The sequence below is a fragment of the Gorilla gorilla genome, chromosome 11 (assembly GCF_029281585.2).
Source record: "Gorilla gorilla gorilla isolate KB3781 chromosome 11, NHGRI_mGorGor1-v2.1_pri, whole genome shotgun sequence".
Lineage (NCBI taxonomy): Eukaryota > Metazoa > Chordata > Mammalia > Primates > Hominidae > Gorilla > Gorilla gorilla.
In genome coordinates, this window is record NC_073235.2 from 42,771,668 (window position 1) to 42,797,915 (window position 26,248).

Genomic DNA, 26,248 nt, shown 5'->3' on the forward strand with positions numbered 1-26,248 from the left:
TATCATTGGCTCTCCAGGCCACTACTGCATAAGCAAGCTGGAAATCAAATTGAACCAGGAGGCGCATAATTTATGTATTAAAACTGCAGAAGAAACCACAGCTGAAAAATTATCTTGGAGTGAACAAATGACTAAAGTATCAGAATTGCATTGCTTAAGTTCAACAATATCTTACAAACCCCATTCTAAAGGGACAGATTGTCCATCAGAGAAAATGAATACGTTCTAAGCATAGAATTTATCAAATAGTCCATCTTTAGTACCAATTTTTCTTTTGATTTTTGATCACTTGGAGTACAAAAAAAGATGGGATTCACTAGAAACTATTTTTCAGAATAAATTGCAGCCACATAAGTATAACGTTTGCTAGAGAAAAGCCAAACCAAAAAATCCATTTCATCTATTTTTCTTTCTATACACTAGATACTTGCATAGCACTGCATGAAGAAAACATTGTTGGGCCTTTGGATATGATAACATCAGAAACAAACTGTCTTTCTGAATAAAACTGCTTCCCTATGTTTTTTAATTGTCTTTGTCTTTTTCAGAACTTATCTTTCTAGATGTGTTAAGCTAGCAATAGACATGGTAGCAGAATTGAAAAATAAACCACTTTTTGGCTCTTTTTTTTTTTCCTCACATTCAAAATACATGGGGGAAATTTTTGTGTCAGATCGCCCTAAAAACTTCATAAGGAGTGCTTGAGTCTCTCCGTTTCTTGCAAGTTGCAATTAAAGCGTTCATATTTAACTAATGATTAATAACTCTTAGTATACATTAAATTTTGGTGTATCTAGTATTGAGAAAAGTCATCGTTAAAGAAACTGATGAAAACTGGAATGGAGTGTAAGATAAAACTGCTTTTAAAAAGTAGTTAGCTATATTTTGCTTAGCTCATAGAATTCTTATTCTCTTATATTTTAATCTTTTAAATCAAACTACATGAAGTTTAATCTGTACACAATATTAGTATTCTCAGAGGAATAAGATTTTGTATCCAAAGGATGTGTTTGAAGATATAGCAATGAGAGAGAATAAAGAAAAATCAGCAATATTTTTTCAATTTCTTTCATCACATATACTAGTTTTCTCTGAGATTTGGAAATTGTAGGCATTTTGTATATTGGAGTACATTTATAATAGCCATAACATGTATTTAGGATTGAACTTTCTTCATACCTCAGCCATCATAAAAATGGAAAGTAACATTCCTAGAAGAAAAGCGCAGGCTTGAAATTCAAAAACTAACCAAATAAGCAAATGATAAAACACAAAACAAAATAAAACACAATCACTGATACTGAAATGGACACAGATAAAACACATTTACCTAAACAAATGACTTATTTTATACAAAATTGTAAAAGTTTCCAAATGAAACTTTTCCCCTTAGTCATAGCTTTTGACTGTTTACTACATAGGCACTACATGAATACCAAACTTCTGTAACTCATTCATCGTTGACACTAAAGAATTAAAATCAAAACTTGGGGATACCATGATTTTTTTGAGCAGGGCCTTTGTGGTGGTGGTTGTTGTTCCAGCTGAGAGTAATTCGATAACAGGAGAAAGAATGTAGCTCTAGATAAGTAGTTCTGATCAGGGACAATTTTGTTCCCCAGAAGACATTTGGCAATGTTTATAGACATTTGTTTGTGTCAACTTTAGGTGGTATTACTGGCGTTACTGAAATGGATAGAAGGAAATGATAATTCTAAATATCCTTCCCCATAAAGGAAAACAAATAATTACTTGGCAAAATGCCAAAAAGTTGAAACTCATTGTTCTAGATAAGAAGGCATTTGGGTAGAGAAGCAAGTTCATCAAGAAACATTAATTTTTATAAAATATCTCCCATCAAAGCTTGAAGCAATAGTTTAGAAAGCATTTTTTGATGGCATTTATAAAGAATTGTGACTTTGAAAGAGAATTATAAACTTGAATTTCTAGCATTTATAAAAATTTTTGCGATAGAAAATTGGAATAGAACACAATAGAGCTATGGAAATATATTAAATTAACTTTAAGTAGCTGAAAATATATATTTATCATGTAAAGTAGCTGCAGGGCCCCAGGGTTAAAAAAACACGTTCTAAGCTTTGTTGACTATTGTTTTCACTAGGGCCCTAGTGAGAATAGGTCATCAGTGTCAGGTTCCAACTGGCAGTCGGTTGCATATCATATATTATTTGCTGGATATTTATACTAACATTAACTGTATTAATATCACACCACTCTGTGGGTTCTTTGAAATATTTTCAGTTGCATTTACACAGCTCTGACATCAGAAGGCCCCTTCAAATAATATAACTCAATGTTAAGTAAATCAGACGCACCTATATTTTCCATCTCTAGTCTGATGCTAAAAGTAGGTATAGCAAATAACCATTCTAACAAAATAATGTGGAAATAGCGTCTAATGGAAATCTGATTTTCCATAAAGTACAATTTTGGGGAATAGAAAGGGACAGGAAGAGCTTTGGCTTGTTTAGCATGGTTGTCATGCTACTGTGTATAGAACCTTTCTTTCTATTGCAATACGGAGTCTCTGACAGGCACAGGAAGGCAGGGAAAAGGATAAAGTAAGGGGAGTGTTTCTACTCCATGAAGACAGAAAATGCCTTCTCTACTGTGCATTGAAAGATGATACAATGAAATCAGTTTTCCCCTGGAGTGTATTATGTTCTAAGGATATAAAAATGCCATGTTTACTAAAACAGTTCTCTCAGAATATTTAAGCTACATAAAGGAATTTTCTTATTTTTAAAAACTACCCAACACAAACTCTTAAATATGTAGAATTTCATTTAAATAAGTCAGTCAACAATTTTTTATAAAGTATTTAACACTTCATTGTAGAAACATAGGCAAAATGACTATATTATAACCAAAATGAAAAATACTGTTCAATTTAAAAAATGTACTTAAACAAGAACCTGAAAAAGTTTATGATATGCATAACATTGTTCAAGCAAAATTGCACTAGTATTACATAAATCAATAGTTTATAAAGGCCTCAATATGGCAAAGTTTAGAAATAGGTAGTATGCATGCACATAGTACAACAAAAAGTCTTCTTATAAAACAGCAGTTTTTTTAATGCTTGTACAAAGGGATAAAGAGCAACCACATATTTAACATATTTCATCTGTTAGGTTAATACATTATGACAGCTAAAAGTCAGTCATGTCTATCAGAGGAACAAAAAGCCCTCCAAAACTTGTGAATAAATCTTTTGTGCCTTTAAAGATATTTGTATAAAAATGCTATCCTTTTATTTTTATATACAACTTAAATAAATCGCACTCGTTTCAACTCAAATTTGAAGATAAACAAACCAAACGTCAATGGGATCCATGCGTTCTGTAAAACCCAGAGGAACCTGAATACCAGAGCAACTGTCACAGCATTTCGACTCTCCACTTTTGATTATGGGAAGATCATTGTTCTTCTACAACTTGGAAGGCCCTTGAATATATTTTGGATAGGGCAAATAATGGGTTGCTCATATTAAATCTTGAAAATATTTACCAATCACTCTGTATACTAAAATGTCTGCTTTGCCCTTTGTTTTTGACCTAGCAAAGAGGATGCATTCATGTAATTGAAATTCTGTCACCAATTTGTGTGCTTATATATTATTCTTTAGTGTTCAGTGTAGTGTAAGGGGTTGGGTTAATCTTCCACAAAATGGATGTGACTGGGAAGAAATACCTAAGACGCAAGTACCCAATGCCCTGTTGTGCTCTAGGCTGGCTATTTATCTCGAGACTGAGGGAGAATAAAAGGTCTTATTCCATAGCAAGTGCAGTCGGCCAACTTTCGGTTATATTTTTGCTATGTTCTACCACCTAAATATAACTATTGCTTACAAGGTGTATACATTTAGTACATCACATAGAGTCCACTAAGTTTTGGAAAATGTAGTCATCTGTGTTCATGCAAATTATTAATTTTACATATTTTTAAATTTCCTCAAAATTCTCATCTATTGGTTGGCAATCTAAGGCTAATTTCAAAGCAAGTGATGCTGAACTTGTGAGAGCTATGTATTTTCAGCAGAGTCTGAATCGATCTTTATGGGCACAAAGAAGAGAGTTGACCATTCAATCATTTTTCCATCAATTTAAACAGAAAAATAAAATGACACTGTATTACAGCCTTCAAACCATATAGTGGAAAAGTGCAGAGATTCTCCTTGTTGATTAAGTACAACCAAAAAAGTTCATATAAAATAGATTGCTCATATTCACACTACAAAGGAATATGTTGTTTTTAATTTTAACAAATTCAAAGGTGTGTCAATCAGCAGCATTGTTGTAAATTGTACTGTAGTGCAGTTCTTTTTCATAAAAATACCATACAAATGGTCAATCAATAGTCATCAGCAAAAAATAAAACCCAAAAAACTCAGAAAACAATTAACCAGGAAAAAGATAAAGAAAGAGGTAATGCTGATGCCAAAACAAGTATAATACTGTTGGAACATACAAAAGTAATCCTTATATTTTATACATTTATACAGCATATAAAAGATATCACTGATTATGCCACTGTCTCTCTTATACCAATTTCTATTTTCTTTGGAAGCAGTTCTTTCCTTTCATCAACACTTCCTAAGGAGTTTCGACAGTTTTGCCCATCCATATATAATTTTGCATATACCGGATTGGAGTAATTTGTTGGCTGAAGGAGAAAAAAAATAAATTTAATTTTATTATTGGTCTTGGCCACGTTAATTATTTACTTCCTAGAATGTCCATCTCCTAATCATAACAATATTTGTATGCAATACATTTAATTTATTAAACAGTAATGATTTAAAGGTTATTTACATGTTGTATTTACAGACTTTAGTCAACTCAAGCATGGTATTACATGAAACATAATTTTACATTTTGCAAGTAACTTGTGAACCTAAGAGGAGCTTTGCCATATATAAAAAGCCAGAAAAAAAATCTTTGTAAAAGCTGTGTTCACTGAGACTTTATTATAAAAGCATAAAATGTGAAACTAAATTGTCATGTCTTCAGTTTTTTGTGTTGTCCCCGTTATTGCTATTACAAGCCTATCCGTAGCAAGTAAGATGTGTTTTCAGAAAAGCATTTGTTTGGTGCTTATAATTTTTCAATATGAACTTAAAAACAAGTAAACAAAAATGTAAAGAAATGTATTAGTGTAGCAGATTTTTAAAGCAATATTTTTGCCTCAAACAACCTGTGTGTACTTATTAGAAATATTTTTGGACTTTTTCAAAGAATTGTGATATACACAGTCATCTTAAGTTTCACAAACATAGCATTTTGAAGTAGAATTAGAGGCATGCAGCAGCTGACCTCTTTGAGTTGGAAAACATATACATACAATGTTCACTATTTAACAAATTGCAGTTTATCCCAAGAAAATTTTGCCTAGTGTTTGTTTTCGTTTTTTTTTGTTTCGTCTTTCCAAAAACAGTACATTAAATCTTAGTTACAGCAAGGAAACATCATAATCTTTGAGCCATGCAATTGAGACAAACATGATAGAAAATGAGGATGAAAACAGTTGATGGGAAAGACGATAAGGGAGAGAATTCTCATCCCTAGGAATCTTGATAATGCATATTTTTATTCCTCTTCTGCTTAAAATGAACTATGTAACTTTAGACAGAACAGCTTTCTCTAAACACCAGTTACTTAATTGAAACATGTTTTTGAGAGTGGTTTTGTTAGACCGTCTGTAATTTCTCAATATGATGACACATTTTAAAGTATAGTCTATTTAACTGCACGTCAAATTTGTATATATTAAATAAACCACTATGAGAGGAAATGAATAAAATCAAAAGTTTAAATTATTCAGTTTAAATTTCTGGCTAGAGCTTCTTTGCTAAGAATAACAAATACTCGTGTTCACTGTTAAAGGACAATAACATTTCCAAATCCAGTAGAAGAGATATTTCTACTTAATGGCTTGCCTAAAATAATGTTTTAGATGTAATCTTGCATAGACAGGACACATAACATAAGCCCCCAATTTAAATGCTATTTTGAAATCTCTTGTTAATTAAAAATTTAATTAAAAACAAGCCTCTAAGTCTAGTAATTAGTCTTTGATTGTGAGGATTCTGTGATGAAATGGACATGAAATAACGAATATTCTTCTCTCACCCCAGCAGTTAGTGGTCCTTTCAAATCAGAGTTTAGGTAGATGGGTGGCGCTGTGTGTGGAAGCTTGAAAGCACTGGGTCCTCCCCCTATGTACCTGGCCTGTATATAAACAGAAAATTTTAGTTTCTGATCTAATATTATGGAATCTCTTTTCATCGATACATATCATGTTAATTCATAAAAATAACATAAAAATACCCTTTAGCCTTACACCATTTACAGTGTGTTCATGTTAGCTTTAACAACTTAAAACAACTTAAAATATCCAATATTAATATTATTAAAGATCCTATATTAATATTGGATCTTTGCTTCATAGGTAGACATTTCTCTCACAAAAGTCTTATTCAGAAAATATAAAAAATAGTCCAAGTAAGAATTGGCATGAATTTGAAGATAAAACTAGTACATATTTATCTCTTTTAAACTCTTCAAACTATTCTGTGGTTACCCCCATAGTCAAATCAATTTTATTAACCGCATTAAGTACTTTCAATCCTTTTGATTATAAGATAACATTGAACTAGAAATTTTACCCTCTTTGAGAATAACAGAAATGAGTGTTCTACAAAATTTTTCTTCACATGTAATGTAATTTATACTGATTGCACCATGCATATATCAAACCCTTGTAACAAAGTGAATGCTCTATAAAATTCATATGATTATTAAGGTTGCTTCAATATGGCCCTTTGTTTCTCACTACTGTCTAAACCTATTAGAACTAGCTGTTTTTTTCTGTAGTTACTCATTTGACAACAATTCACATTTATATTCAAATATCAGGATCCAGCTATAATCAGTCATCTAAGTCATATTTGATGCAATTTTGGTTATTCAGTCATCCAATTGGTAAATATTTGAGTATTATGCTCTAAGTACATTAAAATATATTTGGGGGCACTGAAGCATAGTTTTATCTTCCTAGAGTAAATGTGAAAATTTTTAAATGTGTAAAAAGCTATTCTCTTTAAGTGTACAAAATTGGATTAATTCTATCACTAGAAATAAAAATGATGAGGAAAAAATAAGAACCCTCCTTCATATGAAAAATGTGTAAAGTATATCCTCATTAGTCTGTTATATGTGTGAATACTATATTTTTATTCCTAAGAAAAATGCAAAGAATTTCAGAACTCTATTATTTGTCTTTCTCCTTCATAGATATAATAGATTATCAATAGCAATGTGTAAAATATGTATCGTGTCTCCACTTCTGTGATATTTTAAAGCAGAAAATATCAAATGTAAGGTTACCAAGACTTTTTCCTTGAAAAATTTCAGATGCAGGAGTGAATTTTAATAACTATAAAATTATGTCTAATTAGAAAAATATCATAATATTCCCTGATAGTACACAATGTATCCATGTGAAAAGATTGATTGATTTTCATAGAAGTGAATATTTGAGCATCAATTTTAGGCTTAGAAAGCCTAATCATGGGTTCAGAACTAGACTGAATATGTGGGATCCTATTCAGATTCTTCAGGAACACCAATGACTGTGATTGCAAAATAATTTGAATGTAGATTGGCCACATTGGATATTTACAATGTAAAAGTGCATTTTGATGAAGTAACTTTTGTAAGTCAGAAAAAAATAACTATTCAATAAATAAGCGAATAAACCAAGAAAAATTGTTTCATAATACTAAATTGATACTCTTAATTTAGAGAAAAAATATTCTAAAATTATCAGAAAGAATATTCAGATAATTCACTGAAGTAAATCTTCACAAGTTTAACTGGATAATTGTATCATTTAGCTATTTCCCTTAAAAGTTGCCAACCTCAGCTTATAGTAATAAAAACTAACAAACATTTTTAAATTTAAAAGGCTGTGGATTGTCAGGCTATATGTATCAATGAAATGTTTTAAACTAGTAAGGATATTATGACAGATAGGAAAATATTTCTCAAAAGTGATTTAATTACAAAGAAGTCCAAGGACACAGCTTATCTGGCTCATCATTTAAACATTATTGGAAACAACATACTTATTTTGATAATAAAGTACTGCACTCTTTTATATTTAAAAAATACACTGACCAAGATTTTTACACTAAGCTGTGTATTTAGATTTGCTAATACCTCAACACATTTGATTAGAGCATTATTTTACATGAATTATACATATTTATGAGATACTGTGTTTTGTTATGTTTTTATACATGTATACATTGCAGAAAAAAATCAAAGTATTTAGCATATCTATCAACTCATATATAGTTATGTTTTTTTGTGGCGAGAACATTAAAAATCCTTTTCTAGCTATTTTTAAATATACAATACAATATTGTTAACCACTGTCACCTAACTGTGCTATAGAACACCAAAACCCATTCCCCTTATCTGACTGTGACTTTGTACCCATTGAACAACACCTATTTTCCTTCCTCCTGCCCTCTCCACTCTCTAGTAACCACTATTCTACTCTCTACTTCAATATTAACTTCTATAGATTCACATGTGAGTGAGATCATGTGGTATTTGTCATTCTGTGTTTGGATTATTTCATATACGACAATATCATCCAGCTTTATCCATGTTGCCTCAAATGACAGGATTTCCTTCTTTTTTATGGCTGAATAGCATTTTCTTTATTCATTGTTGATGCACACTTAGGTTGATTCTATATCTTGGCTATTGTGAATAATGCTGTAAAAATCATGGAAGTACAGATATCTCTTCAATGTACTGATTGCCTGCTTATTATGTATCAATTAAAACAAAAAAATTAAAAGAAGGATGCCATGTCTGAAGTGATGAAAACAAAACTATCTTGTAAGTATCCAGTTCCTACCAAACCAAAACCCCATAGAACCACACTGTAAGGAATACTGGGAGGAAGTGGGTAGAAAAGAAAATGTCTCACCAAACTACTTTTCAGCCATATTTCTAGAAGCTGTGCATGTATTGGTCTTCTCCTTGCATATATTTCAACATTGAAAGTCAGTAGCTTTACTTTATAATAGACCTTTATCTATCTATATATCTATCCATCCCCTGAAGAAGACCTGAACAATTTGCTGTGTGATATCAATACTAAAACAATTTTTAAATGAGTTTTTCGTTTGCTTTAGGTAAACAAAATTAGATAATGAATCATTTTTCAATAAAAAATATAAAAATAACATGTTTATAAAAGAACTGAGCAAATAAATATGTGTTTTCTAAGATGTGTTACACTCAGCTTCAGGTGAATGCAGTCCATAATTGTACTTTCTCTTTAGAAGAGGCTATATCATTCAATACATCCTAAAGTCCCTTATTCTAACTTCAGATAACAGAAAAACTTGGTGAAATTCAGAACCATAAAACAGAGATGCGACTCAAGAATGTTAGTGCTCACTGCCCATTATCTTAAGACATATTACCTTTGTTGGGTCTATCATAAAGCCAGGATCTAAAAGACCTCCATCGTTGTGATCATGATCTACCTCATACATGTTATAAGATGGATTGCCAATTTCTACATTTATTCCTCCATTGATAATAGGTTGTCTTCTAATTGTTTTTGTCCTAGAATATATAAACATTAATATGTGTGTTTTGTATAAATATCACAATCAAGGCATATGAAATTATATTTATAGATTTACTGACTTATTTTGAAATAAATTGAATAAATGACATTTGTCAAGTAACAGAGGAACAAAAAGTAGTACATTGATAGGCCGTATTCCCAGTTGTTTTGACTTAACAAAAACACACTGGAAATAAATACCTCCTAAATAGCTGAAATGACATCATTTGAAATTGAATATTTACCAATCTTTTTAAATTCTATTTTTTCTCCTTTCTGAAAACTATCACAACAAAATAGTGATAAACTCTAAGATTGTTTTCAATCCCCAAGTTACATGGTTAGAATCCTGTTTTACATAATTCAAATACTGACTCAAAAGCTCTTGGTTTTTAAGCTTATTTTGTACAAGTGCAAGTTTGTTACGTGGTTATATTGCATAGTGTTGAAGCCTGGGCTTTTAGTATGTCCATCACCCAAGTAATGTACGCTGTACCCATTAGGTAATTTCTCATCAACCACCCCACTTTCATTTCCCGCCCTTCTAAATCTCCAATAGTTATCACCCTACACTCTATGTCAGTAATAATGGACATTATTTCACGTCCATTTGTAAGTGAGCACACATGGCTCTTGTCTTTCTGTAGACAACTTACTCTTCTAGATCTATAAGTTCATTTTCATATAAATTGAAATGATACTTCTAATGAGGTATAAGTGAATCAATGCACTATTTGTGAACGAAATGAACAAATTGGAGATGTATATATGCATATCAGTATCACTGTATTGACATTACTAATCATACACATTAACATAAAAAGATGCTCTTCAGAGACCCTTGCTGTTTCAAGGAAAGACAACTGCAAATGTAAAATCCTACTTAACTTTTGAATAATATGATCTCTTGTCAGTTTTGCTAGAATAAATAAATGGACCATTCCCTTAACATAACATGGGAGAAGACTTGTCTAAATTATAATCACTTAAAAGAGAGGTATAAAATGATTTGAAAAACATTGTATTTTACAGTTGGCATAACTAAATCATGTTTAACAACAAACATTATGTTTCTGCACCTAGTTGTGTGATTTATTCACTGACTGCTAATCTGGAACATTGCATCTTACCTTCTTTTTCTTTTACAAAGCACTAAACCAATTACTAAGGTGGTTATCAAAGTCACCAAGAGGACGAGAGGCACAATGATGGCAATGCTTCCTGGAAAATAAATGAGTGAATAGATGAAGAAATAAATGAAGTAAAAATTGATAAAACTAAATACTTTATTACACCAAATCACTTGACCATTGATATAATAAAAGCTTAGCCCAAATGTTTATATTTCGGGTTCATAATTATGTTATTGGAAAATCACTCTTCTCTTAAACACTTGGTCTGATGGAAATGTTTCTTTAGATATCTTTCATTTATGTGTTGCATTTAAATACCTTGAGATTAGAGATCTGACTTTTTTGTTGATCTGTGTTTAGTGATTCCCATCACACACATTTACTAGCAATGATGCAAGTACCTGCTAGTACCTCTTTTTAAATCGACTAAGACTGAATAAACATTTACACAGTTTCACTGACCACATTCCCACCCTTAGTTTTGTTCCTTTAGTCATCCATACTTTCTGGTCAGGGGTCCATGTGACAAGTTAGGTGGCAGCCTGGTGAAACAAAAGGGGTATCAGTGTTTGATTTGGATGGAATCTTGGTGTAAATATTGGTTTCACAACTTACTTGAAGTGAGACCTTATGTAGGTTATTTAAATGCTTTGAGGCTCATGCTCTTCAACTGTAAAACACAGAGAAGAAGACTTACCACAAAGGGCAGTTAGCTTGATTCCACAGAATTAGGGGGTGAAGAGGTTCTCTTTCTCATGTTCTAGTTTCTGAACAGTCTTAGCAAGACATATTTTAGGAGTTTGGCTTATGTGGCAAATGTCAATTATTTTCCTTTCTTCCATATATGAGGAAGGTCTTGGGTACTAGCACTAACAGAATAGATCTTCAAAAATGATCAGTGAAATTTGGTCTTTGTTTTTATGCATCTGAGCACAGGGAGGAGGCAAAATGGAGGAGACTTTGTTTTCCATGTATATACTAGATTAGCAATAGGGTAATCGATTTTTTTAGTCAGTGAGTAGACAGACAATAATAGCCCATTGCTAATAATGTGACCCACAGGAGAATACACCCAAATATCACTTATTATAAGAAGAAAACTGAATACAGGGTTGCCTGATAACAGGAAAGTATGACATAGCTAATATTAACTTTTCTTACTGAAAAATATCTAGTACACATGAAACAAAGGCTTTTCTCTACTTTGAATAAACCTCTGGTTGACAAGTCAACTTAATCACTGGTTAACCTAAGAAACCAAGCAGCCCAACAACTAGTTAAAATTGAACATGGAGATCTTGAATGGATTAAGAATAGAACATTAAAAATTCTGAAAGTCTATGAATTTTTCAGGCAAATACATGTGCATGTGAAAGTATCAAGGTAGAAATTAATGGTGATATGCACAATAACCAGCCACTTAGAACTGTATTATAAATATATAGATATGTTGTAAGAGCTTTATAGCCAGAGGATATCTGAGTGAGATAAACCATACTGGATCACTTGCCAAATACCAAAAAGGCTTCATTAAGAAAATTTCATGTATAAGATAAATCTCTAATTTAGAACTTCGAGAAATAACTCGTGTAAAATAACCAACCATCTCTTCTATCCACTTCTTTAGACACTTTCTAAAATGTAAAAGTCATTTTGTTTTTTCATGTAGTTATGAGAACTTATGGTGTTTGATATTACTATATTACCTCCTTTGTTTTGGGAAAGTGAACTTTATATGCATCTGTAATTTATTAGCAATTAATGAAAGAGAATCTGGCAGCTTGGATGGTAATTAACATTTGTTCACAAGTTTTAAATACCAGAGAACAGCTTGGTTTCTTCATAAACTATGACTTCAACTGCTTGATCATGACTTTACAAATATATCTACTTCATTTTCCTCTAAAATTTGTATAAAATTGGTGGGTGTAAAATACCTATCAATATAGTTTTAGGGTATGTAAAATTTTCTCTCAATGTAATTATAAATCATTTCTTAAAAATAGATTTTACTTGTTCTACAGTTTGACATTCCTATGAGGTATGAAGCTGTTAATTAAGTATGCTAGAAAATAAAAGGTTTCTTTTTTTCCCTTCATAGATGGCAGTTGCAATCCCATATATTACAGCATTTTGTGTTTAAGAGCCTAAACTTCTGATATGTTTATGTAACCAATCAAAGTAACTACTATAAAACCTAGTGTCACCGATAAATAATGCAGGGTAGAAGATTAGCAAGTTTTTTAAAATTTTATAAAATAGTTTTTATTGCTGGAAACACAGGTATTTTTAAAATCATATAACAGATATTATAAAAATAAGTACTTTTTCCCTAGTATTATATATGACAGTAAATTTCATACTGTAAATACAATGATCAATCCCTATTGCAGGTCATGTTTTAACAGCACATTGTTAATAGAGTATTAGAAACTGAAAAACGTAGACTCTGTACTTATTAAGGGTGGAGGGGATATCTCAACAAGTTTCTCATAAAAAAAATAGAGCAAGTCTTTTTTGCAACATGGTTCTGAAACCTCATCATGCAACATTTTTCCATTAGAAGAAAGAACTATAAGTGCTGTGTTGAAGAGCCCCTTTCCATAGGAGAGCTAGTACAGCATGGCAGTTGAGATAATGGAGCCAGGCTACCTCTATTCAAATCTGTTTTACTATTCATTACCAACATATGCTCAGGCACATTAATTATATTTGTCTCAATTTACTCATCTATAATATGGGTATCATCATTAATAGTTATCATACAGTATTATAGATAGGATTATGCCAGTCAGAAAATACTACATACATGCTTAATAAACAAAACACATGTTCTCATAGCACTCTGTACATGCTTCTATTTTGCACTTTTCATAATATAATGCATCAGTTTGTTTTTGAGATATTTGAGGGCACAATCTGTTTCTCTTTGTTATGCAAATAGTGCAGTCCTTAGGATGTCATAGGGTCTATAAATTCAATTCTTATTTAGCAAATATATCTTAAGTGCTTGCTGTGCTCCAGGCCCTGAAAATATACTCTATTTTGCACTGAGGATAAAATGACCCTTCTCTTATATTGCTTGATGTATAACAGAATGACAAATAAATGGGTTCATTCACTATAGTAGCATGAATGCTGTATTAGGAAAGTTTGCATTGTTCTGGGAATATAAAGGAGGTGCCTCCAACTAGATCTGGGGTGGAAGGAGACTAGTTTGTCTCCGAGGCTTAAGGAGCAAATCCTCTGTTGTCGGTGAAGAGACTTTAAAGGCCAAGAGGATTACGATTAAGGAAAAACAGTTGGGCTGGAAGGAGATGTGACTGCAGTGGAAAGCAGAGGTGAGATTATGAAGGAGTGTGTAAGCCATATAAATCAGATGGGCAATTGTACTATTTTTTTCTTTTTAAAAGGATGATGTTGAAGAAAATTTAGGAAGGAACATCTACTGAATTTATTGTTTGATTCAATTTAGGAAAGAGAGAGAAGTTTAAGGATGGAACTTAAGTGTTGTTTCCATAGCCAGGTGGATTGGCTCAAGTCTCAGCGGAAGTATCACCACTTTTCAGCCATCCATATGGATGGACAGAAAGGCAAAATAAGGTATATGAAAATGACTGTGGATAGGGGGCAGTGATGAGATCATTTGGGAACTGAGCTTGAGATCCCTGTGGAATATAGATGACACAGATACAGATATATCAAGCAAGCAGTGAAATATATGTCTCAAACTTAGGAGATAAATCAATATTGAGCATAGGAATTTTGGGGAATCAACAGAGTTGATAACTCATGTCAAGGATTATGTCTTGGCAAGGAGAGTGTATCTAGTGATAAACAGGTAAATTAAGCAGAATAGAAAGAAAATAATGTCAAAAGGAAGACAGAGTTGCTTCAAAAGAGGTAGAAGAGAAACCAGAAGTGTTCACTATCATGAAGTTCAGAGGAAGAGAACATTTTATTTACTGATCAAATTTTCAATAGAACAATATTAGCATAAATTATATAATTAAAATGACTGCCTTTGACATGTTGCTCTATACCCTGTTCTTAAGTTTGTTTATAGATATGTATAAATGTAGAGTATATATATTTGTTGAAATTAGCATCCTTTCTCTTAAGCATTTTGGTACATTGTAATGTTAAAAATTGTAAAGAAAATATGTTCCCAACTTAGTAAAGGTGATCCTTCCAGTGGTCTTCAAGAGGCTGCCTATCATCTTGGTCCTGTATCTCTAACTTCACTTTGTACCACTCTCCCCCTTGTTTTCTTGATACCAGCACACTGGTCTTCTTTCAGTCTGCTGGACATGTCTAACTCTTTCTTGCTCCACGGTTGTTGTACCTGCTGTTCTTTATTCTTGTACCTTGAGCCTCAAGTCTCAGCTGAAGTATCACCACCTCAGAGAAAACACTCCTGGCCTCACTTTTCCTGTGACATTCTCTATCTTTGCCCTTTTTATCTTTTTTGTTTTTGCTTCCTTCACGGACCAATCAAAACTCACAATTACTTTATACATTTGAATATTTCCTTTTTTATTTACTTCCTTGTTTTATTGCTGTTTACTCCATTAGAACCTCAGCTTCATGAGAAGAAGCTCTGTCTGCCTTCCTCACTGACCTGCCTCTGGGATCTAGTGCAGTACTTGACACTTAGCAGAGACTTGATAAACCTTTGCTTTGGGAGAAATGGAAATAAAACATTATTTTGTTGTGTTTTTCAGTTACATCTCTATATTTGCAGATTTATAATTCCTGGTATAATATAACCAGTTTTTTTCTGTATTAAAACATAATGGATGATATAAAATGATAAAAACAAAGTAGCAAAAGAGATACAATGACCCCCTAACAGATATCTTGCCCCTATTGTCACTATAGTAAAATACAGCATCTCTACATTACTGCACCACCAATGCTGAGTATATTTTTGTCTTTCATAATTTCAGCGGATACAACAAATAACATAATTGAAACACTGATCATTCAATGCTCAATTTTATGTAAATTTTAAAATTTTATGTAAATTTAAAATAGACGTATGCAATGAATATTTTATCATCCTGAGTTTAAAACTCTTCAAAATATCTTCAGAAGAGTCAGACTAGATTTTTAAAATGGAACCTGAGCACAAAGCCCTAGATAATAGATCTGCCTAATTCCACAAGCTGCTTTTAGATACTTTAAACATCAGAAGCCGGTGAACATCACTACCACTATTCGGAGATGATTATGAAGGCCATGTACAAAGCAGAAAAGTAAATCTCTGTATAAATTGATAGCAATTAGGCAGACAGAGGCAGTGTATTCTGGACTATGCCAACAAAGGTCCACTGATGATAGAAATGCAGATTTGAAAACACATTCCTAAAGTTTCATCTTTCTTATTGGGCAGACGACTTCTGCTCAAGTTTGGGGAAGGTTTGACAACCATTCAAAACCACTAGATTTTACCCAAAATAATAAAAGTAATCCTCTTTCATGGGAAAGGTAAGTTTAACTACCTTTTCCCTTCTTTCAGAGCTACTGAGGCAAGTTTCTCGAAGCATAAATGTCTGATAATAAGCATCTAATAGAGTCATTATTTGGTCAACTTTGATCAAGTTTGTGATAATTTGACATATATGTAGCTAATAGCTCTTTCAAAATGCATTGATAGTTCTATTAAATTTCTTGACTTTAAATTAGTGACGGGAGAAAGAGCTTCAGAATCATTGGAAAGGGTTACAACTATTTGCAACTCTTTCCCCTATTTGATGTTCTTTACTTTAGAACTGTTGCATGTAATTAAAACCAGTTTCTTACATTTGCCCATACAAATCGTTGGAGACCCCACTCTCTAACGGGAACACCTGGAGCATTCCAGATCCAAACCATTTTCCAAACACCAAACTTTCCCTTTGTGGATGGAGCTTATACAAAATTTCCAAATTTAATACACAGTCTATGCTATTTCTTGTCAGAGTTTTAAAAAATTTTTTAAATTGTTTTTGATGCTCTAAAAAGGCTATGTGTTTTCTTTATATTCGATCATTGAGAAACTACCATTAAAAAGGCTAAAATATCTTTTTAATTCCTAATTTATAAATGCAGCATGTTCTACAGCTTGATAACTTTAAATGCATTTTTTATTAATGCTTTTAATGATTGTTGAGTTTTGCAAATAGTTTTTAAAATCATATATAAATTAATATGCCTCCAGAGTTATTACTGGTAGCATTAGTTTGAGCCCTAAATCTTGGGAAGAGAGATAAAGTATTTTTTCTTTTTCTTTTGCATATCAAATTAGGCAAGACACATTTTGCCACTGCTAACCTTTTATCAGCCAATTCCCCAAATCCCAGTGTCCCATTCCTACAATTATATGCTCATAGCTTCCCTATGGCCTCTCCCTTCCCTGACCTAAGGAGAGCACACAAATTCTAAGATCAACTCAAAATGTTCCATAACCAAAAATCACTCACCTCACCTATCCAAATTTAAATATTCATGCCCAGACTGTCTATTCTAGACCTATTTTCCATTTTTCAAAGATGCCTAGGCTTATTAATAAACCCAAATTAATCTCTAAATTAGGAAAAATTGGACAATGATATCGAAACTGTCTGGGGGCAGAGACAACAAACAGGAATGTCAGCAGAGATGGGAAGCCTGCTTCTAGGGTACAAAAATGATATATTTTATACTTTAATAGTCTCTCTCCTTTTTCACTAACTCTGAAACACTATGCTTTTTGCTTGTTTTTATGAAATCCTTGTCACCAGCAGTAAAGGACTAGGGAAAAATTGCTAAGGTAAGCAATCTTCCATCAAGGATATTATTTTTTCTTTGCAAATTTATTTACACCCAATAGACAATACAAATTTTTCAAAGGTTTTTCATTCATGGTCAAATTAATGACAACATGTGTGAACTGGCAAACTTTATTTCAGACTTTTATTTTGAAAAACTTTATAACATCATTTCAGGTTGTCAGAAACTGTACACAGACACACAACGATGATATAGACACACAACGATGATATAGACACAAGTGACCCTAAGACTATGGCTGCACAAAAAAAATTTGCAAAAATGTTGATCTATATTTTAATATACTTCAAAACCAATACTTTAAAGATAAAGAAGCAATAAATCAACTTATATCTCTATTAAGAATTGCTTGTTAACTTGCTTCTCTTTCAGACTAACCAATAAAGTCTGTCTTTCTCCCCCCAAGACACACTGAAATGCATTCCAAGACAATACACTTTGCTCTAATTAAAACATGGAATTATTTTTCTTCCTGGAGCATTTTCACATCCATTGTGATATCTGCGACTTTTTCAGCTGATGAATATTTCCAAAGAAAAGCTTATGCTAGGTTAGCAGATGTGCATTCTGAAAACTCCCCAAATTTGGGATAAACTCTCCCAGCCTAAAAGAAAATGTACACACTGGATCCTGTAATTAGATGAGAGCTCAGTGCTTCCTGTTTCAAAAACACCTCGATTGCAGTGGATCTCTTATAAAATTCCGTGAAGAAAGTGTTCTAAGACTCATCTCACTCAATAATGACATGACAATGATTTATATACAGTGTAGATTACCCAAAATATTAATCTGAGAAACTTACTTGTGCTGATATGATCAGACTTGCTGCTCTTTGGGGCTGGCCTTTCACACTGTGTGCCTGACCAGTTGGTGGAGCATCTAAAAATATCCAAACAACAAACAAAACAGATCAGCGAATAACAAAGCCCAGAAGTCGGCTACTGTAGTAACTTTAACCAAATGAAATGTTACAGGAGCCAGTCATCACAAATTCATGAATATTACATAGAGATTTCTGATGATCTCTTGCATATTGTTAGTATGCTGAGTGTAACTTTCATTGGACTTCATTTGTTAAAATACTTTTTAAAATGTAGATTTATAGACATTTTACTTATTCTGTGTTAAAATTGGCACATTTTATAGCGATATTGAAATCTTGATTAAGAATTGGAAATTGATTTGAGAGTTACGGAAAATTACAAGTGGCCACTTACAAAAATTGAGTTTGCATATTAAGCAAATCCTTCTGTAAGTATCTGTGTCTTTTTCTGGTTGTTCTAAGTCCAGAGTGGAACTAACTACCAAACAGCAAATAGTCATCTGTCTTATAGTTCAAGCTGTGGAGTTTTTACTCTCCTAAGCAGAGATAACAAAATACAGAGCTTTCCCATTTTAAATCATACTTCTGTTACTATGAAGTCAAGAGAATGTGCCCAAGTTTTTACTGGGAGAAGTTGTTTTTTCCCTTGTAAGTACTATAACACTATGATAAGAAGTAAGACAAGAATAATAGATCTGATTAAAAGCCATTATTTAAACATAAATTGCAACTATGAAATTAGCTGGTTGCATCAAAATAAATGCTGGAACAGTTTTAGTTGTGTTTAAACAAGGTCTATTGGCTAACATAAGATGCCTTTGTGCATCTGTCACAGGAAATCCACAGAGAAACAATTTAATTGGCTTCAGTTCGTAGTTAAAATGACTGTCAAATACCACCATATCAAGAATAGCTGTACACAATAAAAAAACAGCTTCCAGAGCCATTCCAAGTGGAACTCTCTGGGCATGGTGGGCCAAACTAAATAACTGCAATTTCAGTGTCTCTGCCAATTCGGGCATAGCCAATTTTGATATCTGAGGCTGCTTCCTGAGCTAAGCTTCTATGATGCTATACGAATTATTTGTGATAGTCGTAAAATCAGTATTGGCTGTCCTAAAACATGGGCAAATTCTCATAAAATCATTATTACTGACAAAGTCAAATAATAAACATGAAAATATGTTTCAAAGAAGCATATATAGACTTGAACACAATTGGCAATAAGGACACTATTAGATAAGAGTTATTTAATTAATAAATGATAAATTTAAAACTATGAATATGGAGCATGATTTAAATGAAAATTAATATCATTATATTATGATTCAGGGCATCACTCATACATTAGCTCAACTTTTGTTACATCATAAAAAGCTAACACATTATATAATTTTCTATACATCATGTTTATTATAAACCATAATACAAGTAAATCATTAACACAGATAAATGCATAAGGCCAAGTCTATGACTCTTGTCTGTATTAATAGAGTTAGGTAATGAAATAGGGATATTTTCAAATCATTAGAATAAAGTGAACAACAAATAAAATCATTGTGTTTGTCTTTTCTTTTTAATTTGTGGTATTTGCAGATGAATGATCTAGAAAAATGTCCAATTCTTCACATATTGTAATCATTGACACAGTCCACAGGTAGTTCAAAATAATATATTTGGGAACATTTTGCAAACATGTTCTTGGAGTGAATTCTAATGATTGTGAAATGCTTTTTTTGTTATGTAGCTTTACATCTGTCAAATTTTTCTAATTTACCCCCGCGAATATCTCATATGCTCCACTGAAAAACTAATCCTGACTGCTTAGTTATTTCATTATGTATTAATAGCTGTTGTGTACAAGTCTACATGTGTGCAATTATTTTGAATTATTGATTAAAATATCAAAATTTGTTTTATACATTATCTCATTTAAAATAAAAAAAAACTAAATCAGGTTCATCTTAGATAAGTGACCCAAGGCATATTTTATTGTGTTACTGAAAAAATAACCTCTGGGACTCATTATTACACTTTCGGAAAAGATTTGAAGTCAGAAAGTGGAATTGCTTGAGAATTAGAAGATTAAATGCTACTTAATCATATTGTGGTTCTGACATGAACATCATGTATTTTTAATAATTTATAAAGTAATTATATTTTGAGATCTCCAGATTAGCAGAATGAGATTTTTAAATGAAGAGGATAAGGATAGTGTGATTCTAATTCCAAACTCTAGAATTATTTAAGTAGGACAGGTATTTGTTAATATTATGGTATAATTTCCTAATTTATCCATGGCTTAGGGTCCAGTATTTATGATAGATAAAAGAAGTCACCTGCTAGTGGTCATAATCCTCTCCTCTTTTAAATTGTGGGAGCCCATTTAAATTCATAATCTTTACAGACTATTTTACTTATTATATATTGGAAAAAACTCAAAGACTGTACTGGAGGAATAATTTTAACAGTTATACATCTTAATGTGCTGATGATCACTTTACCATTCTCCTTATACTCCTTATAAAATAATGTTTTATGGCCAAAGATAAAATATGTTCCACTGTTCTGCATTTGTCTTGGTCTTAAAAAATCTCTTTTGAGTTATTAAATAGAAATCATTATTCTTGTTGCCTACCTTACAAAATTATAACTTAAGGCATTTACTGCTCCACAAGTTCTTCCAGTGGTTGATTTAAGACCAGGTATTTTGTCATCTTTATAGCAATGCATAAATCTTCATACTTTAAGTAGACTACAATGATCAAAGCCATTAATGGCAGAGCATTTAAGAAATAAAATTTGTGCAGATCATCAAAATCTCCTGTCCAATTCCCCGCTGAATTATTTGCTTAACCATGCTGACTATAATTTCTCTGGCATCTATCTCTTTTTTATTATCCCTCAAGCAAAATCCATATTCCATGTGCTGGTCATCTTTAATCTGTACTATTGCAATCCAGTATTCTCTGCTATTCATCTGGGGACAATTATCTTCAAGTTAGCCCTGCACAACCCTGCTAGGCAATCTTTTCTTGTTTTTGTTTTGTTTTGTCTCACCGTAGCAAACAGCTCTGTATCATTCATGTTAAAATTGCAGACGTTTCCCACTGCCCTTAGTCTTAGGACAATGAATATCAGCTTTATCTTATGTGCTGATTACTATACAACTGTAAATTATTTAACGTTTTAAACAATTCCATGAATTTTAACCAAGTATCATTGGATCAGGAACAGATGGATGGATAGACAGATAGACAGGTAGGTAGGTAGATAAACAGATACTTATTGACTATTCAAATAATTATTTATCCTTCTTTATTTACATCATCAAATGAAGGTACTGCTCTTAGCAGTTTCCTGCTGTCAATAGCTGCATGGTAAAGGGTATTGATTTAACATTCTTTGACTTCTTTTTTTTTTTCTAGCATTATTTAATGCTAAATTGTTTCCTTAATCTTATTCTTCCATTTCCATAACAGTTGTATGTATAAGTGCTCTTAATTACAGCACATTTTATGGTATTCCCTTTATGTTCCAGACTAGAATAATGATTATGAAAAATGAGAAATGTTAAAATTCAGATTCTGGGGCCCCATATATCAGAGAATTCAAGTAACTTGGGATTGTGGTCAGCATTCTTCATTTCAACAAGGTGAATCTGATGTAAATGATTCACAAGTCACACTTCAAGAAATATTCGAGATACATTGTTATTATTATATTCTTACAGGCTTTGTTCTTATAACAAATATCATTCAATGTCTTATTGTGAGGATGAGAAGAATAATATACAAGCCCGGCACGATTGCTCAAAAGATAAAATAAGCTACATAGAAGTTCCCTACACAATACCTGGAGTATGCTTATTTATTTATTTATTTTTTGTAATTAATTCTCATCTGAATATTACTGTATGAAACACATGGTGAGTTAATTTATCATCTCCCTGAGCAGTTTGTGCAGTTATTGTATAGCTATAATGTTTTGTTTCAATTATAATTTTCTGTAGCATAGGGGAATAACTTCGTATAAAAGCTAGAGTGTACAAATATTACTAGGAAGCACAGTAAGCGCTTTTAGAATATCAAAATAAGTTTGGCTTTTATAAGGGGACAAACTATAATCTTTAAAATGAAAGTTATTACATTTAGTAGCATAACTGTAAGACATAAACCGTCTAAAATAATAACTCTGAAATAGTAATTATTACAAAGAGAATTAAAATGAGATATAAAAAACTGAAGGTATATTAAAATCTTCAGATATTGTCCTTCCCGTAACAATGATCAATGTATATGAACTGCTCTTGTCATTTTGCAGAAATGTGGTCTAGAGTCACCCACTTTGGGGGGACTTCAAAATAAAATAATGAGATTAATATCTGCTCTTTCTTTTCATCAAATTTAAAGGTCATGGGATTCTTCTGACCACAGTGAAATTCAAAGGTGAACCTTAAAGCAATTTAAAATTGAATTTATCCTCTTATATGTATGTGCAAGGTTGCCCTTATTAACCATGATGATGGAGGCATTCAGAAAGAAAAATCTTTTAATATACCCCTTTCTTTCTCTACACAGGAAAAAAATAAGTGGCACAAAGGGATTAAAGAAGCCTTGGAAAAATTATGCATGGTGTCATGCATGGCTCAGTGCCCTTAAAATCTCATTCAATAAAAATAAAAGTATATGATTACAGGTTATGCATCCGTTTATGCAAAAGGATTTTGCATAATGGTGAAGAAAATCAGTATAGTGAAGAAAATCAGAAAAACACAAAGTTACTTGCAAAATACTTTTTTTCTGGTTAACTCATCAAATTACACTCTTTGGTGGTGAGCATATAAAACTACATTTATATAATATTTCTCACTTGAAAGGTCTACACTCTACGTATCCCCTGAGTCTTTTATACTCACTTCCCTTGCAGATAGTAGCATGACAAGATGCAAAAAAAAAAAAACCCAAAAAACAAAAAAAAACAGAAAAAAACCTAGCATTTTGGGACAGATACTTAGATATTTATTCATCTGCTTAATTTTACTTTAAAGCCTTTCCATCTGTTTTTTTTTGTAACAATAGATAAAATTAGGTAATTTAAAAAGTCTTAGATGAAATTATTTCATGTATACATAAGGATTCCTAATTTTTATAACATGCTTCAAAACTTTTGTATCTCAACTTTTACATGAAATGTTACATGAGGTTCAGTTAACACTAAACTTTGTGCTAGATCCTAGTATAGGTACTTTCATATAAAAATGTACTCATATCTAACTTCTATAAGAATCCTATGAGTAGACATTATACACTGTATAAAACGAGGACGCACATGTTCAAATAATCTGCCCACAGAAGCAGAACTAATAAGTGGTAGAAATAAAATATGGCACTATTATTTAATCATTGTTTTAGATGACAATGCCATGATCCTTTTAATTCAATACAGAAGTAGGAAGAAATGCTTTTCCTTTCTTTCTCATGCCCAGGAGAGTACCAGACTCTAATTTAAATGTAAAAATATTATTTAAACAAATGCAAATAAATGCATTTTTTTTTCCGTTGTAAAAGTGTAAGAATCATCACACTGCCTTGGACCTGTGGTCAGCTGTGCCCAATAATCTGTCCCTGTCTGCGACAGTGAGGGACATATTAATCTCCTTCTTGAAATCAACATCACATTTGTGGTATTCCAAAATACTGTAGATGTATCTAATATATCTTTAAAGATCTATCATTTATAAATTCATCTAAAATGTATAAACATAAATATACCCTTATGTCTCAATTCATACAATTTTGAACATCTACAGCAAGTTACCGTATATTTCATTCATTTGGTATTTTTCAATAAATGCTTTGGTACTATAATTTCTATTTATTCAATACTGTTCTCAATCCAAATTTGACTGTTAATGTTTTCTATGAGAATAGCTAGGTGTTACTTTGCATTCTTTATTCAAATAGCTTAAAGTAGTATCTTAAATTTATGTCTGTTACAATAAATTTACTTGATTCAACTCTATAATACACTAAAATGCCTAGTTTTAAACTATGACAGTTAACATTTGTTAACTAATACTGATAAGATCAGTAAGTCAAAACTAAATTGTAATACTGAGAAAATTGGATCAGAAAGAGTTTTTGATTTCTGAGAAGTGTTAATGTGGTAAAGTAAAAAGAGAAATGACATATTCAATAAAGTGTTTATTGAACTAATTAATTTAGGAAACGGTAAAAATTAATGAGAAGTTTCTATTGAAGAGGTGGCCATGAAAGAAATAAAATTAATAAAATGGATTATTTAAAGTAATTTTTAAGAATGGAGGAGAAACATAAAAGAAGATAAAATTTAGTTTACTAACATGATTCATAAAAGGAAGTTTGTTAAGTTTGGGTGATTTAAGTTAGAAATGTTTAAACATAAAATGTTGTGCAGTCTGCTTGAGTAGAAGTGGTCACTGAAGTGTTAAATGATGACTAAATATATATTTAAAAAATATCTCCAGCGATGGAAAATTTTTATTATCTAGATAGTCCAGAGAAAATTTTACTGAAAGCTGATGAGGAAGATACAGGTATTTTTCTGAGTGAGAAGACAATTTCTATTTAACTGAATATATTACATGCATCAACTGCAAAGGAAAACGAACAATCATAAAATTAATATTAAGTAATATGGTGGATGTAATTGAAGACATAAAAGTAGGCCATTACATTAGACACACTGGTTACAGTTCTAGAGCTAAAGGTGGGAAGAAAAATGGAATGTGTGCTGCAATACTAGTGGAAAGCTCCCAAGATGAAGGCCAGTTCCAAAATTGGTTTAAAAATACAAAGCCATGGGGGGAAATCTCAATGCTTAGTGCCATACAGATAAGGTAGCTAGCTTGCTACCTAAATATGTTATGTTTTAGCTTAAAGTGAGAGTAAACAATAAAGATTTCTTCTACAAAAACCCAACAAAGGCCCTTCCTATTTCTTAGGGTCTCAGAGGTACAGGGTTGTGAGACTTGAAATTATAAAGGCGATGTCTGGCATATTCAACTGTAGTTATTAAGCACTATTTGACATATATTTATTCTATACAAATTTAGGGCAATAGTAGCATATCAGGAGGTGTTATTACAAGGTTTTGAGTATGTGAATGTCTTAATTAGTGCAAAATGTAACTCTGATTCTCTGAAAATATTCAATTCACTTTCAGTTCCAATGCTCATGTGCTGAAATACTGATGTTAGCTACTTGAATATTTTAAAGTCTGAAACATTGGGAAATGAATAAGACATACAAACGGTGATCAGATATCTGGTACTTCAGCATAGTCCCTGTTCTAGTTCCAAGATTTCTTTGTTGTTTTTATTTTTTTGTTTGTTTGTTTTGTTTGTTTTGTTTTGTTTTGAGATGGAGTCTTGCTCTGTTGCCCAGGCTGGAGTTCAGTGGTATGATCTCGGCTCACTGCAACCTCCACCTTCCAGGTTCAAGCAATTCTCCTGCCTCAGCCCCCTGAGTATCAGGGATTACAGGCACGTGCCACCACACCCGGCTGATTTTTGTAATTTTAGTAGAGGTGGGGTTTCACCATGTTGGTCAGGCTGGTCTCAAACTCCTGACCTCGTGATCCTCCCGCCTCGGCCTCTGAAAGTGCTGGGATTACAGGAGTGAGCCACCCCACCATGCCTGGCCCCAAGATTTCTTAATGATTTCTACATAGCAACCAAAATGCAACACCAAAGCTTTCTTGGGACGTTGTGTTAGTGTGAATTTCAACTAACCATTTACTAGCATTTAGCTTTCTTCAA

General features: G+C 32.1%; 1 protein-coding gene across 1 annotated transcript in view; it reads right to left on the reverse strand.

Moving 5' to 3' along the window:
- Positions 1-2,674: 2,674 nt before the first annotated feature.
- The window catches only part of LRP1B (LDL receptor related protein 1B), a 1,892,531-nt gene continuing 1,868,957 nt past the window's right edge, over positions 2,675-26,248 (reverse strand). Inside the window, exons 87-91 of the mRNA XM_031008804.3 lie at positions 18,427-18,503; positions 10,809-10,899; positions 9,530-9,674; positions 6,153-6,251; positions 2,675-4,686 (exon numbers count right to left, since the gene is read on the reverse strand). Of these exons, the coding sequence (XP_030864664.2) occupies positions 4,546-4,686; positions 6,153-6,251; positions 9,530-9,674; positions 10,809-10,899; positions 18,427-18,503 (553 nt within the window). The 3' untranslated portion in view covers positions 2,675-4,545. The remainder of the gene's footprint in view (positions 4,687-6,152; positions 6,252-9,529; positions 9,675-10,808; positions 10,900-18,426; positions 18,504-26,248) is intronic.